The sequence below is a fragment of the Mirounga leonina genome, unplaced genomic scaffold (genome assembly GCF_011800145.1).
Source record: "Mirounga leonina isolate KUSES-001 unplaced genomic scaffold, KU_Mleo_1.0 Mir_127, whole genome shotgun sequence".
Lineage (NCBI taxonomy): Eukaryota > Metazoa > Chordata > Mammalia > Carnivora > Phocidae > Mirounga > Mirounga leonina.
This window is the reverse complement of record NW_023270316.1, coordinates 10,821,042-10,838,501: the sequence shown is the minus strand read 5'-3', so window position 1 is coordinate 10,838,501 and position 17,460 is coordinate 10,821,042. Positions and strand designations below refer to the sequence as shown.

General features: G+C 48.8%; 2 protein-coding genes across 4 annotated transcripts in view; one reads left to right on the top strand and one right to left on the bottom strand.

Moving 5' to 3' along the window:
* GGACT (gamma-glutamylamine cyclotransferase) overlaps window positions 1–17,460 on the bottom strand; it is a 69,875-nt gene that overhangs the window by 1,118 nt on the left and 51,297 nt on the right. The window lies entirely within an intron of this gene.
* PCCA (propionyl-CoA carboxylase subunit alpha) overlaps window positions 1–17,460 on the top strand; it is a 402,470-nt gene that overhangs the window by 383,929 nt on the left and 1,081 nt on the right. For 2 of the 3 annotated variants that reach the window (XM_035003106.1, XM_035003108.1), the window contains 2 exons: window positions 3,842–3,982; window positions 15,706–15,783. In XM_035003106.1, the coding sequence (XP_034858997.1) occupies window positions 3,842–3,982; window positions 15,706–15,783 (219 nt within the window). The remainder of the gene's footprint in view (window positions 1–3,841; window positions 3,983–15,705; window positions 15,784–17,460) is intronic. The other variant, XM_035003107.1, reaches the window with a different exon arrangement.

Here is a 17,460-nt window from a genome sequence, read left to right as displayed (position 1 = left end):
GAAACTGGGAGACCTCGGAGGCTCGAGGATTTAAGCTCCCCGGGGAGATGCAGAGGCCAGCAGCAGGGTGTTCTGTGTGACCACCTGAGTGGAGCATGTTCATAATGAGGGCTGCGCTCCTGTCCATGGCACACGGAGCCGTGCGTGCGCGCGTGCATGCCTGCTACTAGTGGGCGGCGGGCCCATTTGCAGGGTGTTTTCCTTAACCAATCTGATCAAAAAGCATATATCCCTCCCGAACCGTGACCGCTCTCCCTCCTTCTCCCCCAACTCCCATAGCTCCCTGCTCCCCACCCTTCCCCCGTTTTGTCAGGTTCCATGTTAAGAGCTGCATGTTAATTTTTAAAACAATTCCATTGTGCCCCTTTTCATCATCCATTTCTCGTAGTTTCCGTCCTGATCCTCTTATGTCTGGTGTGATTCCCTTCTCTTTCTTCTTTTGAACTTGTTGGGAGAAATTTTCGTGTTAGACATGGTTTTACGTTATAGACACCATACAGTTGATTTGCTTAGAGACCCGGCCTGGGGTCATGAGACACAGCACCTCATTCCTTCCCATTACTGTCCTGCACGGAGCCCTGGAGAGCACTTGTTCTGACGCGCACTTGCACTGTGAGCTGTGTTTTTCAAGAACGGGATCATTTGCCTGTGGTTTAGGAGCACCTCCCTAAAGCCACAGTGAGGCTCCATCTACTGATGAACCCAGAGCGAGTCCACCTCAGGCCCCGCCGCCGAGTAGCGTCTAATCCCTCATGACCTTGCAGGGTGAGAGCCTTCTGGCCTCCTAGAGGATTGGACTTCTGTGTCCTGTCAACCAGCCTTTAAAATCTTGGGACTCCCACCCCCAAAACCTCGAGTTTGTGGTTTCCGTGCTTGCAAACAGTCACAACAACTTAAAATTGAACCTCTCTGGGGAAGTTCTGCAGAACCCATTAGGAATAGTTAAATGCCTAGAGCAAAACCCCAACTCCGCGCGCGTCCTAGGGCATTTTCCCGAATTCTCTCAGCTTTGGCTGCTCTGCCCGGGCCCCCTAAGAATTCAGAGAAACCAGTAAACAGCAGTTTTGATCATAAGCTCCGAAAGCCTTAGTGTACACTCTTAAGTGATTTCTTTTCTGGGGGCATCAAAAAGCTCTTCTGGTTCTCACCAGGCAGTTCATTCTGCTGGGCCCAGATGCCCTCCCGCTCGGCTCCCACCCCAGCCAGCGCCCCGTGGGCCACTGTGCGGGCGAGCCCAGAGCCAGGCCGTTGTTTTAAGAGGCCTGTTTGTGCGGGCACGCCGAAGGGGTCAGGACAACATCAAAGGTAATCTTAAAAAGAGAACCTTCTTGCTGCCTCCTCTTTTATTATTCAGAAAGGTCGTTTCTTAGCCAACTATTTGCACCGAGGCCTCTCCCGAGGCATTTACCCCGTTGTTATTTTTCACTTGTGATTACAATAAGTCGCTTATCCCCCAAACAGATTTAAGAACAATAAACAAATACAAAAAGGAAAAGGAACATCTCATCAATAACAAAGACTGCATCTAAAGGCGTTGAGTTTTGTGACCGTTTTACATCTCTTTCCAAGCAAAGCAGGAGTCCTACAGAGAAAGGAATTCAAAAGATATGAAAATTATAAAAATAGTAAAAGGATCCAGTTTTAGGCAGGATCTTGTAGTTTCTGGGGAGAAATGGAGCTGGGTACAGTCTTAGCTCTTTATTTATATTAAGGCTTGTTTGTGATATAGCTAAAATTAGTTTTTAAGCCCATCCACTGTGGTGAAATGTGATAAATTATATTATCCTCAGTGGAGAAAGATAGTTTCCCTGAATTTCGACTTAACATTTTGAAGTCAAATGGTACGAAAAACAAGGGGGAAAAAATCCATCTGGGTGCTGCACCGAAGCTGGACAGCTGGGCCATTTGCCGGCCAGTCCCATGGAGGGGGCGACAGAGGGTGCAGGCAGCTAGAGAAGTGGCTTTCCTGTTGATTCGCCTCCTCCTAGCGATGTTGGGTTTTCTCTTCTAAAGCGGACGGAGCACAGATACGAAAACTGCAATTTGGTACAATTATATTCTCCCTTCTTTCGCTGTCCACCACCTCCCCCATAGTTTAATGAAGGACTTTGAGGTACAATTCACCGTTGATAAATAGTCCCTCTGCCCAGAATGTTTATTAGACTGACAGCAGAATGCACTCTACTTGCTTTTCCTTTGCCACTTATGACTCAGATGAATTTTAATAGGGGCAAAAAGCTTTTATTTGCACTGTAATTTCACTTAAGGATCATATCCTTCAGAAACTGGCAGACACTTGTATGTCTTGATTGCAAAACACACACTCAGGAGTAAAGAAACATGCAAAAGATGTTATTATGCAACCTGTCACAGTGGCACATCTGCTCCTCCTGGAGCCCTCCCCCACCCTTTTGAATAAATAGGCCCTGCAAAGAGCAGGCTTGGAGATGGCCCCCACCCCTGTCCAGAATGAGAAGAGTGGGTTCTGTTTTGCTCTCACATCCCTGCCGTCATGATGCCCACAGGAGGCTTTGAGTTAAGGCGGCTTTTTTCGCAGCAATATGGAGCCGCCTCGATGCCGCATCCGTCTTACCCCGGGAGATGCGGCCTGGTAGGAATCCAAAATCTTCAGGCGGTGGTTTCAGCTTCCCTGAGTAGCACCTCCTCCAACCATTTTAGTTTGCTGCTTTTTTTTTTTTTTTTAAAGATTTTATTTATTTGAGAGAGAGAATGAGAGAGAGAGAGCACATGAGAGGGAGGAGGGTCAGAGGGAGAAGCAGACTCCCCGCCGAGCAGGGAGCCCGATGCGGGACTCGATGCGGGACTCGATGCGGGACTCGATCGCGGGACTCGATCGCGGGACTCGATCCCGGGACTCCAGGATCATGACCTGAGCCGAAGGCAGTCGCTCAACCAACTGAGCCACCCAGGCGCCCCTAGTTTGCTTCTTTTTGGACAGACCAAACTGTGGCTCCTGTGTTTATCCACAGAGATGGGGAGGGTTTTTTCCTGCCAGGGAGGAATTCTCTTCTATTAGAAATGTTCTGTTTGAACTCCCTTTAATGTGCCCCTAATTGTTTGAGAGTCACCTACAAAAGGTTCCATTGAAGTACTTGCTTGTGCACAACGTTAACTTTCAGTGGTTTTAAAATCTTGATATTATTGTCTCTCGGCGCAGAAGATATTCGTTCTGTATCATCTTAATATTACCCTAACCATCCTGGTACCTTGGAAAGGCTACCTCACGTTGTGCCTAAAAAGAAAGCTAACTTTTCCAGTAGTGAATATAACATATTGTGTCTCTAGAAAAATACTAAATTTTAAGTATGATTTTGCCCCAAACAAACACTGAAACCCTTTGTCTTAACTTCTTGGTGGCCCAGTGGCTCTGGAGGGGAGTGGGGAGCGTGAGACAGCGATCTGCTGCCATCTGCTGGCAGGTGCTCGCACAGCCGCCCCTCTCCCTCGGGCTGACCCAGCCAGCTCACGGGATTCCTGTTAACTGGGAGAAGTTTGTAAGCGGTGAAGTGAATACAAGGAAAATTGTCCCTGCTTTCTTTACGAAGTTTTGAGACACTTCTCATAATGAGACGGGGTGACTACTGTTTGTCACTAATTAGCTACTGGAATTGTTCTTATTTCAAGAAATTTCTTAAATAATTAGCTCACAACATGTGCCAGAAACAAACAAATATATTTTTGTTTTTAAGTACAGTAATTCAAAACCATTTGACTTCAAAGATGTTATCATTATCAAAGCTAAAAACGGATTCTGCATGAATGATAATTTGAGGAAAATTCTTCATTTAAACTCATTTATGTTTTTTACCCTCCCCTTAAGTATCAGGTGCATATCTTAACCAAACTGGCTGCAGAACTGAACAAATTTATGCCGGAAAAAGTGGCCGAGGACACAAGCAGTATTCTGCGCTCCCCGATGCCTGGTGTGGTGGTGGCCGTCTCTGTCAAGCCTGGAGACATGGTAAGGACCGCGCCTGTCTGTGGGATGGGGCGGACTGAGGCGTGATCATGCTCCGTGCAGCTCTTTCTTGACTCCTGCTCCCCCCATGGAACAGCAAAATAGCTTTTGTGCATTCTCTGTCCAACTGGTGCACATTTGAAGTGGGTTAGTAACCAGATCTCTTGAGTGCCTCCCCCCTCAGAGACCTGGGACTAGAATAGAAATAAGGCCAGATTCATTCTGTTAACTGGTAGATTTAGTATTTGGGAAGTATTTTATTTAAAATTTCTATGTACTTTCTAGCTTTCTGGGCTTTGAGCATCCTTAAAGAACTGATACCAAGAAATAGCCCTTTAATGGGGGAACTTTCTGTATGACTTCTGGAGTAAATGGGAAGGGAACTGAGGAAAGTTAATTCCATAAACCGTGTAGTACCAGAGCCCTTCCGTTACTTGATACATATAATTTAGGATCACAGTTTAAAGCTTTTCATCTCGACCTTGTGACATTAAGGCACAAATCAAAGCTATATTAATATTTCCTCACATGTTCAGTCTTGCAATAACATGCTATGGACAGGTTGGTGGGATACATGCATTTCATAGAGCATGGATAGAAACCTCTATTGATTTGCAGCAAAAATAAGAAGAAAACAAAGATGCAACCAGACTTCTAGAGGATATTTAAATACTAGTATTTTTATTTACATGCTGGAAAATAATGGCCAAACACTATCATCTTCAATGGATGGTATGGTGATTCCATTTTGTATCTTGGTAAGTCACAGGAGTTTACGCATTTTCCCGTAAAGGGGCATTAAAACTGCCTCTCTATTTCTGTATTAACATAAGTAAAATGTTGAGAAGAACTCATGTAGTTGGCACTGGCTTCTAGAAAGATACTTACAATAAATGAAAATTAAGAAAAAACAATCAGCTTCAGCTGTTTAAATGATTAGTTCTGAAATTGGTAAGTGAAGTTGGAGAACTGACTTAGCAATTGCTTTTACCTGAGGATACGGAAATGGAACTCTACCTGCTTTTCTAGAAAAGCATAGAAGAGGCTCAGTAGCCATGAATTGTCATCTTTACTTTGATGGCATTGACATTCCTAGAAGAAAGTGCTCATTAAGACTGTCTTAAGGGGGGCGCCTGGGAGGTTCAGTCCGTTAAGTGGCTGCCTTCAGCTCAGGTCATGATTCCAGGGTCCTGGGATCGAGTCCTGCATGGAGGCCCCGCATTGGGCTCCCTGCTCGTTGGGGAGCCTGCTTGTCCCTCTCCTTCTGCCACTCCCCTTGCTTGTGTTCCCGCTCTCTCTCAGATACATAAAATCTTTAAAAAAAAAAACAAAAAAGACTGTCTTAAGGATTTGGGAGAAGTGATACATAGAAATTACACATATGTGTTGCATATTGTGTATCTTCTTTCTAAAGGGTTAGGGTCGTAAGATGATGTCCCATTGGCCTTGATGTTAAGAATGCCTACACCAAGATATCAAATCACTATGTTGTATATCTGAAACTAATGTAATCTGTGTGTCCACTGTACTCAAATTAAAAATTTTGTAAAAATGCCTACACTTGGGGCGCTGGGGTGGCTCGGTTGAGCGGTGGACTCTTGGTTTTGGCTCAGGTCATGGTCTAGGGGCGTGGGATCGAGCCCCGCCTCCAGGTCCTTGCTCAGCAGGGAGTTTGCTTGAGGATTCTCTCCCTCTCCCTCTGCCCCTCCTCCTGCATGCATGGGCGCACTTTCTCTCTCCCTAAAATAAATAAATAAATCCTACACTCACACGCATCATCAGAGCAGTCTGTGGAATCTTCTAGCAACTAGCCGCGTAGGTTGGTAAATAACGTGGTGGGTTATTTTGTTTGTTTTCCCAGAAGATAAGCCTTTTCTAGAGGCTACATAGGCTGCCATCCTGAGCTTGTCAGTCCTAATTGTGTGGCTTTAATTATAAAATCACATTTGCACTTAAAAACTGTATAAGTGTGTAACTGAAATCCTTACTTTTCCAACACCTGAGTCAAAACCTGAAGGGAGGCTGGAGGGGGCTCAGATTGTGGTCTTGAGCCTCCTTGGCACCAGCCTCCCTCGAGCCACTCCCGGGGCAGAGAACTGGGAGGATGCAGCCTCCTTGTTTCCAGCAACTGCTTTCTCCTGGTCTAGCTTCTCCAGACACCCGGGGGGGGGGGGGGGGGGTTAGCCTTCATACTTTCCATTTCCTGGCTAATAATTTAATGTGGGAAAGCAAGGCATTTAGTAAATTGGAACAATGTGGTATTAGTCGTTGGTTCATTGGGGTAGCTCAGATACTGAAAACCACCACCAATAATTAAATGTTGGTATTGGAGAAGGGTTTAATTTGAGAACTAACTGTTAAGAATATGTTACTGTGGCGTAATGGGACCTCTATTTTATGTAGTCCTTTAAAGACAGATATGGGGGGTACACCCCTTAGGAGCAAATTGGCTCCTAAGGTCTGTGTTGTTCGCCTTACCCAGAAATGAATGCTCTCCGCATGCCCGTGCCTAGGCTGGTCAAGGAGAGCTCGTGCTTTCTTTAATTCTTCTCTCCAGCCTCCCATTGCCACTTTTGTTCCCTGCACAACTTCCTTTCTTATTCTGTGCCATTGTGTTTGATAAAACGGTATTTTCTCTTGAGTTATTATTTGCAAAAAGTGTCCCAAACTGCTAATACTGTCACCAAATGCAGGGGGAGAAGTTTCATCGTGGACTCTTAACAGCAGCTTCTATAATTAGATCTGCCTTGTGTAATTAAAACCCAAGAAACTCTCCTTTGACCAAAGGCAGAGCACTTACTTGAGGCCATTATGAGAAAAGAATACTGGTAACTTTAAAGTTTCGTGGTTTTAAATTATTTTAGCACTGCGGGGCATGTTGTGTTGTGCTTAGTACTAACAATAGCTGAGCCCAAGTTCTACTTTTATCGGTAGAAAGATAATGGAATCAATCATCTCTGTGTGTTTTCAAGGAAAACAGGACCTAAGAGACAAATGGGGGCCTATAACTATTCTCTTATTCTTTGAAATGTTGTGTTTTTTTTGTAATAGTTTAAATTTCAGTAATCTGTAATTTTTATATTTAGGTTAAGTAAAGCCTGACAGATCTTAGAATGGTGGGCCTGGCAATAATGTGTTCCACAAAAGCATCACATAAATAATAAATAATAAATCTGTTTTGTGAAGTAAAACGTCTTAACGGAGTTAAAAAAAAAAAACACCACCTCAGGGCAAAATGATGTGGGGTGGCTGTTCAGAAGTAATAAATGCACTCAGCTTCCTGTGGGAGAGGAGAGTCTTTCCCCTCCTTGAGCACAGAGGCTGTGTTTTTTTGGATTCATACGGCAAAAGTTTCTGATGTCTTTCCATGTCTCTTACAATAGTATTTGACATTAAATGTGGCAGTAAAATCATTTTTTTAAATGATTGTACAGTAGCCTTTTTGTACATGTGGGGAGGGGATTCTGGTCAACAGACAGTCAAATGCCTACAAACAAACCCAATAATAAACAAAGTAGGAGTGGATTATGGAAAGTCAGGAGTCACCCATTTAATTCAGAAAACAGTTGATAGAATGACTTTGATATGCCTTTAGTCTGTTGGGCCTTTTTGTTTGTTTTTTTGTAATCCACCCTCTGAAAATACTTTCATGACTGATTCTCATTTCCGTTGGAAAAATACCTATTTTTCTGTATATTTAGCACCGTCCTAAACTGAGGGCCCTTTAATCCAAGACAGCATTTTTTTAATAATTTGTTTTAATTTTTAAAATGCCTACCTTTATGAAACTCTTGAACAAAAATATTAGAAACACACATTCTCTCAGAATAAGGGCAGAGCGTACCGGCCAGCTTTAGGCTGAGAGCTGCCAAAATGTCACAGTTTCCATTTTGACTCTGAAGCGTAAAATATAGTCATTCGGGGCACAGTTGTTTTGTTAGCCCTTTGATACCAGAAACAAAGCACAAAATAAAAATAAAAAATAAGGCAACCCAAGCGGAGGTTTTACTGTTGCAGCGAATCAGGATTTCTTCTGAGTTAGCTTCCGATTCAGCAGACCTCTCAGATTTGTTACAGAAATATCCATCCTATTCAATACAGTAAGAACTGAGACATGGACCAGGAGTGGGCGGTGTCCCCATTTACGTGGCTTTCTTTTGTAATTATCACTTGTGAGACCAGGTCAAATCCTAGATTGGCAGTGAGTACCTGTTGCTGCTTCGCTTGCCACGTAGCCTGTTCAGTGTCGGTGAGACAGGCCTGGGAGTATTTTTGTGGGGCCAGGATGGGGAAGATCCGCTGCGTACTGGAACCGGCCTTTAGCAGAAGGGGGAGTGGGTGTTTGGGACTGTTGTTCTCGTGCACGGTGTCTTGGGCAGAAAATGGAATCCTATCAAGTGCACCCATGAGAACATAAAATTTGTCATCGTTAATAGGCGTACCACCTAGATTTCGCCCTGATGTTTGTCCCCCTTGGGTGCGCTCCTTCAGCGCTTCTAGGGGAAGGCTCCCGAACAGGGGGATGGCCAGTGATCCCGAGACCCAGGTGCACCGTTTCAGACCATGGTGCTCACACACACTCCTTTGCCCCCAAACCTCTGTAACTGAGCCCACAGCCGATCCTGGGGAGGTTGCGAATAAACTTGGCCCGAGACCTCTGGTTTTCAAATCTTGAAGAAACAGGGGCGCCTGAGTGGCTCAGTTGGTTAAGCGACTGACTTCGGCTCAGGTCATGATCCCAGGGTCCTGGGATCCCTGCTCATCTGGGAGTCTGCTTCTCCCTCCCCCTCTGCCCCTCCCCCTCTGCTCGTGCTCTGTCTCTCGATTTCTCTGTCTCAAATAAATAAATAAAATCTGGGCGCCTGGGTGGCTCAGTCGGTTAAGCGACTGCCTTCGGCTCAGGTCATGATCCCGGAGTCCCGGGATCGAGTCCCGCATCGGGCTCCCTGCTCGGCGGGGAGTCTGCTTCTCCCTCTGACCCTCCCCCCTCTCATGTGCTCTCTCTCATTCTCTCTCTCAAATAAATAAAATCTTAAAAAAAAAAAAAATCTTGAAGAAACGGATTCAAAGCCTCCTTTGCTCTCAGGTGTCTAGATGAGCAGCGTTGGAATGGTCCCTCCTGACCTGGGTTTGTCTGGCAGGGACCTGCGTGCCTCGTACGGCCCAGTATCCACGATGGCACCTTTTCCCGGCCGAGCACCTGGCCTGACGGATCCCTTTTCCAGTTTCTGGATACCTTGATTTACAATCCTAAAATCACTACACTAACTACATTTTCATATTTGATAGCACTTTATTTGACAAGATGCCAGGTTTCCAGCCAAACCTCAGACTGTATTCCAAAGCATGTATAAATAAATCTATGCATTCATTATTTCACATTTTGAAACTTCAGATTACAAAACATTACACGCATGAAGGTCCAGAGGATAATACACGTGCTCAGATGCTCTCTGCTCATCTTTACCATATTTGCTTCCGAATGTACTTAACAATGAAACGTTGCTTATATGGTGAACTTGCCCTGGGGTCCCTCCTTAATCAAATGCCTGTCCTGCCTTCTTCAGAGGTGATCACTACCCGGAATTTGGCCTTTTTGTAAAACTTTTCCAGATAACATTCATTTTTCAGTGTTAGGGTTAACTTTTGTTGGAGGTAACAGTTTGAGAATTTTTACAATTTAACTTAAGATAATGACCAGTATAAGAGAAACTATTTTTACAGATTCATCAGTAAGTTAAATGTTGCAGGCGAGTCTCCTGTAAGTTTGGCATTTGATTTTATTTTTCAAGAAATGATCTGCTTGGGATTAGAGGCTATGTTATCCTGGTCTTAACCATTTTTGAAGATGGCAGTTTGCAACCTTACCAAGATTCAAAAGATCTTTCCTCACCCTTTTGCTTAAAAAAAACCCAAAACAACAAAAACCAAAAACATGGAGTCACTGAGTACTTGAAGACCGCATACTTCACAGAGATAGAGGATCCAGACTGATCTCTTAAAGATACTGTGAGCTCTTCTCTCACTCTAGGGGCTTTGGCTCCAGTTCCAAGGCTAACTTTGAGGGCAGGAGGGAGAAATGTTTTTCATTTTAAGGAAAACTGGACTTGTATTGGCCACGACTCCGTATTCGCTCCCTGCTCGGTCGCCCACTGCACAGTGTCAGGGAGGTGGCCCTGGGCAGCCGGGGGAGCCGGGCCAGCGTGGGGCAGGCAGGGACGCCGAGTCCCCCCAGCCAGCAGCCTTGGTGGATGCGTCACCCCCCTCGCGCGTGCCCTTCGCCGTGAGTCAGGCGGCCTGCACACAAGCCCATTGCCGGAGGCCTCAGACTGTAGATAAGGGGTTTGGTGGCATTTCTGTCGCTGGCCTCCTCTTTCTTTGTAATTTGACGATGGTTCCTTCCGTCGTCACTGCTTAAATACTAGACGGTCTCCCGGGGTCTTTCTCCCTCCCTCTTTACATGAAGATGTTGGGATGTGAATGCACATTTCTTCTTCTTCGGGAAATATCAGGGGATATTTACCAGCCTATCTTACAGGCTCAGAAAGAGGAAGTTATTATAATCAGATTCTAGCAGTGCCTTTTAACCAAATCTGAGAGGCCTTTTTCTCGTGGCTGTTAACTGTGTCTTTCTTCAGATCTAAGGGCCGTAAAATGCATTGCATTCAGGCACCTGTGTTCTAAGTAGAACAGCCTTTAAAAATGTAATTGAAGGATTTTCACTTTTGTGGCGTCGTCAGCGGGGCTGATATTGATCCGCGCTTTCGGGTGGCCCGGTGCGGGAGAAGGGGGGACTGCGGCGGGCCGGGAAGCCCTCCGAGCCTTCTGTCTCATTTGGCAGAAAAACACAGAACGTAGGACAACAAAAGAAGGGCTCCCTTTTCCATAAAAAGTCTTCCTCCCACCCACCCCTCTTCCCCAAAAAGGGGACTTAATTTTTCAGCTGCACCCAGTGATTTGGTGGTGCTCACTCTTGCATTGAAACAGTTGCTGTCTGAACAGGCAGGAAACAGTTTTCTTTTAATTGCTGAAATCGTTCGGAAGTGCTTCGTGCCCTGCTTCTACACAGCAGATGCTGTGCATTAATGGGCCTGCGTAGAAGTGACCCAGGGTTCCTTGCAGCGGGCCCGATTTTGGGCAGAGGGTTTAAATAGCTTATTTATTATTTTGTATAATCTGGCGTACATTATGTGCGCCTGCACGTGTCGCATTTCATGGTCTGCACTTGCTGGTGTCGTGTGGGTTTCAGAACCCGTGTTTCTCTCGTAATGTACTGGCAGCAGGTAAGCTCCAAATACCATCCATCAGGAGCTAATTTTTAATCCAGATACCGCGATGACGGATGAACCTGTCTTTTGTGTGAATGTTCAGCGCAGTAGAAAGCCATATGCCACTGGCACTGTTTCCTGTATGTTCTTTACGGTTGCCGGAGAAGTGGGCTGGCGGGGGGCGGGGGGAAGCCCCCCGTGACATTCTGTCCGCTTCCCGCCACCGGAAGGATAACCCCTCTAAAACAGCCCTGGTTTGGGACGACAAAAGAGAGGGTATAGGGGCCCTTTTCGAGGAAATCCGACTCCCGTACTCATTTTCTTCATCAGAAATAGGACTGCACACTCTTAATAGGGAACCTTGTTTTGTTACTCCCCGTCTGTTCAAAACAGACCTTCGCCCATTAGAAGGGCCTCCCCTGTGTGGGAAGAGCACAGCTGTTACTGTAAACCTCATCCCGTCACTGTATCACCCCCATTTTGTGGCTCTGAAGGATGAAATTGAGAAATGGAATACTGTGCAGTCAGCCTTTACATCTCCAATTTTAGGCCTTTGCCATCATTTTCATGCTTTTATTCCAAATCAAATAACATTAGTGAGCTACACCACCTTCTGATGAATGTCTGCTCTCGAGCACAGCTTTCAAGTCTGGACTTTTGGGGGCTTCCTTTTATGTTTGGTGGAGGTCTTTTTTCCCCCTCTTGCTGCTCGTTCCCTTCCTGCACTTTCTTTGAGCTTTCTTCATGCGTTCGCAGTCTGAATGATACAAGTTGCCAAGCGTGTCCCAGTCTTAGCGTGCTTTCCAAGAGGGACGTGTGCAGGGGAAGGTTCTGGGCCTTTTCATCTTTGGGGAAGGAGTGAGGCGAACTTGGTAGAAGGATATTGGGGGCTTTAATCAGAAATAAGAAGGGGTTTAAATCATTAGCACAACAAAGCATACTATAAGCTTGAAGATAAAAGTCTCTGGGGAAAGGGTCCTCTGAAAATAAATGGGACTTGATAGATTTCCATATCATTTATAACTTCCCTTAATTACACTTGGAAGACTTGCCAGTAAAACTGGAAAATTGGCAGCCTATATCCATTAGAGTCATTTTGCCAACCATGGCAAGCAGCTGGCTTGACTGGATTTTATTTCCCATCACTCACAATTAATCATCAGCTGGAGATGTCTGAAACTCTTCAGCACGGAGCACTGCCGGGCGACATGCAGCCTCCTAAACATGCGAAAATCTGCTGAGTAAATGGGCCGGGTTTTCTCTCCAGCTTACTCATTTTGGAGCGAGGCAGGCCCCCGCTTAATGAGCGCGCTCTGGTAATCGGATGCGAATGTGAACCTTGACCCCACGTCAAAGGAGAGGACGCAATAAGCCGGATGAAAGATACAGGACTCGGACCTCCAAACTTTACACCAATTAGACAGGGAGCAGGGAAGTACATCAGGCTGACTAGGTTTATCAAAAAGACTTGCGAGGCTTGTGACCATTTTGTAAGCCCAGTGTTGGAGACCTCCTGTCACAATCAGTGAGCCTTTATCAGATGATGCACAAAAGTGTTAGAGAAGTGTGCGCGCAGAGCCCTCGGTGGCCGTGCCCTCCCGTGTGAGCTGTCCCAGCGCTCCCTGCCCACGAGCACCCGGGGAAACGCGGAAGGTGTCCCCACGACCTTCCGAGCCCCGCGGGCGCAGGCGGGCCGCCGCCTCTGCACCCCAGGCTCCGCGATCGAGGGGGACACGGGGCGGGGGGCGGGGAGACACACAACCCCGGGCGGAGCACCCATGGCAGCGCAGCCTGCCGTCTCGGAGCTCCTCTGGCTGGGATTGTTGAGGGATGAAAGAGTGTGGGTTTAGATCAAGTCCATGTGTGCGTGCAACACGATTCTGCTGACCAAGACGTCCTTCCCTGTTTCGTGGGGTTTCAAGGAGCGACTTCCAAGCGTTCTTTCTCTTCTAGGGATGAATGCGTGAAAACAGACCATAAAACCCATTGCCCAAGTGAGCAGAGAGGGAGCAGTGGATCACTTAAAGTTCCATCCAGACTGCAGTGGAAATGGAGACCTGCAGACCAAGGGAGGGGACCAGGAGGGGACCGGGAGGGATCAGGAGGCCGGAGCTGTGAGGATCGAGGATCGGACGTAGATTCAGGACAGTGCTGCCGGGTGGCCCCTGTGAATCCAGAGGCACCTTCTCTGAAGTCCGTTTAATCGAATTACCAGAGTGACACAATAAGAAAGAGGGGGGTATTTTAACTTTGGGACTTTCCCACCTCTGCTGATTACCTCTGTCTAAATGAGAGGTTTTGTTTTTCTGAGTAGTGTGACTGCAGCCCTGCCACTTGAGTCACCTGGGAATCACGCAGGGTACGAGCCCCCAGAGCCAGCCAGGAGGGACGACCAGTGGGCAACGGGAGCAGAGCCCCGTGAACTTGTGGCCGGTCTCCCGCGGGCCCTGATCTCCGCACCGGCGGGGCCGGCTCGAGCCTGGTGTGGGGTCGTGGCCCAGGCTCCACCGCCCTCCAGCGTGGGCCCTGTGGCATCCTTGTCAGGGTGGTCTGTGCCCCGTTGCTGTGACCACCGCAATCTCCCGGGTTCATTTCCTTCTCCTGTTTGCATTAACTGTGAATCCACTTACTTGAAGATCCCATAAAGAACCAGTGAGGGGCGCTCTGTCTGGCCTGCAGATTCTGAGCCGTGGGCTGAGCAGCTGAGAGGGGTCAAACCTGCCGCAGAGGGGGTAGGTTGTGCCCCCCACCCCCTAGAAGCCCACCGGGTCGGGGATGGGCTTTCAGACGACAGCAGGGGAAGCCCGGCTGGGTGGGGGCCGGGAACCAAGCTTGCCCAGGTCCCCGCCGTGGGCACCCAGAGGTGGCGAGCCGATGACTACTCTGTGGAGAGAATTTCGATTCCGTCACGTTGAGTTTCAGATCCATATCCAGGGGCCTGGGCGGGACGCTCTGGCCCCTCGGGCTCTGAGCGAGCGTGGTGCGGTCCGGCCGCGTTTTGGGGGTCGGGGGTGGGGGTAGCTACGTGGCAGGTGCGGCCCCGGGGGCCTTGCCCTTCTTCCGTCTCCTCTCGCGGGGTCCCTGCCTGCCCTGAAGGGATGACGCCCTGCCCGCTGTCCTTGCGAAGAGCAGAAGAGCAGCCCTCGCGTGCGTGCAGACCCTTCGCTCTCTGTGGAATGCAGCCGCCGGGGGGTGGGGGGGGTGGGCAAATGAATCCAAGCGGGCGGGGAGCACGGAGCTGCAGAGCCCAGCTCCCCAGCACAGCGTCTCTCCTCTGTGCCAGCACCGAGGCTTTGGCATCCCCTCTCTTCCTAGATTTCTGTGCCAGGAAAAGGCAGCCCACCACCTGATCAGCGGAGGGAAGGAAGGCGCGGGGCGCAGGCAGCCCTGACTGCCAGCAAGACAGCTTTGTGCCGCGCGGGGGGCCGGGAGGGAGCTCGGGCATCATCTGGGGAGTGCGGGGAAGAACATTCTCCAGGCACTTCTGCGACTCCGGGCCAGCACAAGCCGCACTGGTGTGAGTGTCCGGGAGCCCCCCACCAGGATGCCCACCAGCACCCCAGCGTAGCCAGCCAGTTGCCCGAGGAAACTCAGCTTTACCGTGTCAAAACTGGGAGGCCCTTTTCACAGAGAGAGGAGAATGGGGCCCAGCTCCTTGGTGCTAACCCATCAAGGGCAACGGAAAGAGAGTCTATAGAGCGGCTTCACCCGGGGAGCTCATTCCCGGCCCCGCGTGGATCTCCCCTCCCAGTGAAGGCGGGTGGAGCTTGAGCCAGTGCCCGTGGGAGCCGCCGGCCTCCACGCGAGGACCGGGCAGGCTGCTAGCAGTCGCTCCCCCCGTCGGAAGGCACCTTCCAGGAGCCACCTCGTTGTTACTTGTCATGTGTCGCAGAGGTTGAGACAGTGGTCCCCCTGGCTGACTGCTCTTCCCAGCTCCCCAAGGCTGCCGATGGAAGCACTCCAGTTTGGGGTGACAGCCTTGCGGAGATAAAATTCACGTCCAGTGCAGGTCGGCCCCTCACCGTGCACATTTATGGTTCTCGTCTATTCCTGGAATTCATTGTGCAGCCATCCCCCTCGTCAACCTAGAACACTTCCTCCCCGCTCAGAAGAAACCCTGCGTGCGTCAGCAACCACTCCCCTCTTCTTCCCAGCCCCCAGAAACCACAGGTCTTGCCGTCTGTAGAGATGTGCCAAGTCTGGACATCGCCCAGAAGAGAAAAACGTTCCATTTTGGCCACATCTCTGTGGCACTTGGTGAAGACAGAGGGAATGGCCCTTCTCTGCTGCCTCCCAGAGATTCACTTGGAACATGAAGTATTAGAGGTCGTTGCTGCTGTTTGGGTCAAATTTCAGAGCATTTGACAAAGACTCTCTTGATGGCTTCACCCCTGAGTGGTGGTGTTGCAGAATCAGAAGGATTTTAAAACTTGTCTTTTTTCCTGTTCGTTTTTCCAGGTAGCAGAAGGTCAGGAAATTTGTGTGATTGAAGCCATGAAAATGCAGAACAGTATGACAGCTGGGAAAACTGGCAAGGTATGTCCCCAAGCTCCCCCCAGCCCTTGCCAGCTCTGTGACAGGAAGCAGAACTTCCACCTTTGGCTCTTGGGTGGTTGGGCCTGGAGGGGACCGTGGAGGTGACCCCCGCCGGCTCCTCGCTCCTGCAGAGCGGGACATTAAGACTGGGAGCTCTTTCCACCTGGCACCCGTGTGTCCCTGCCTCATGGAGCATCTGTCTGACGTGCAGGTAGTCAAAGAACAATTGTTCTTCACCTTAATGTCTTTCAAATTAAAGGGTCTTTAATTTTTAATGTTTACGTCTGTCTCGGAGTCCGTTAGTTATCTGAGACTTAGGTGACACGGCAGGAACTGGTTTTAGAGATTGCAAGAATTAATGTAACTCTTCAGACACAGGAATTAATTCAGACACAAGAATTAATGTAACTCTCCACAAAGAGAACAGTTCAATTTTAGATCAAGAGGAGCAGAAAGCCCCATGTACACATGTGGGACATAATGATTTAGGGAGAAAAAAATAATGGAATTGTATTTCCCCTGAAACTTGTTAAGAGTAAAACTTCTCACATGTATTTTCTCCTTGAGGAAAATAGAAAAGTCCTTTTAATAATAACTTCATTATTCTTCCTGCTTCTGCAAAGATGCCACCCATAGCAGAGGGAGCCTTTTCTGAAGGACAGTTTGGTTTGGGGGGTCTGCGTCCTGGAGCGAGGCAGGGTGGGGTGGGGCAAGGAGAGGGCAGAGGCCGCCGTGGCCTGCGCCATGGGAAGCGGAGATCGAGCCCTGGGGACATGGGTGCCCTGGCAGAGGGGCACTGCCGGCCCACACTGGCATTTGCATCAGAGACAGAGAGGCCCAGTTTAGGGCGGGCGGGCCTGGAGCTGGCTAGTCAGGCTGGAAGGGTGTTTGGGAGAGAAGGCCACGATTGGGGAATCCTGCCTTCTACATCGGATTCTTTTTTCTAAAAGTGAACCCAAAATGGTCTTTGTTCTTGTAGAAATTGTTGGTTTTGCTCCGTGGGATTACTTAACATTTCTGCTGCCTTAGTGTCATGAAATGTCCGGGTGTGATGGGAACTTGGCCTCATTTGGAGGGACCCAGAACATATATATATGTCCAATGCATGCCGAGGGCCCCTGTTGCTGGACTGAGGTACTAATACACAAATGAATGCGGCCTTAGCTCCCCAAAGGAGCGTGGGGCCCTCATCTGTCGGTGTGTTCGGGGTCCCCGCGGTCTCACGGTGGCTTCTGGGTCCCATGTCTCCGGAGGCTCAGCCGATCCCTGGCCATCGGTGGCCCAGAGCCGCTTTCAGGGCGTCGATGGGCTCCGGGTCAACCTGTACTTTGGCCTGACCGCTATCAGCTGGAGTCCTTCCTGCCCATCCCATTTCCTTCTGCGCCCCAGCAGGGCGCCCCAGGAGTGGCCGGAGCCCCAGCACAGAGGAGCAGGCCCTGGCGAGCCTCGGGACAGGCAGTCCTTATCTGGAGAGCCATTTTTCCTCTCGGAGAAAATTCACAATGGACGCCAGTCCTCCACGTCGTCATCACAGCATGCAAGACGTGTCCTCTGCAAACATCGGAGGCCCCAGATCAGAGTGGGCAGCCACTCAGGGCCAGCGGCACCCCCAGGCCTTTGAAATCGTCACTGCTTCGGTTCACGGGGTTCTGAGGGCTCCAGGGCCACAATTCAAGG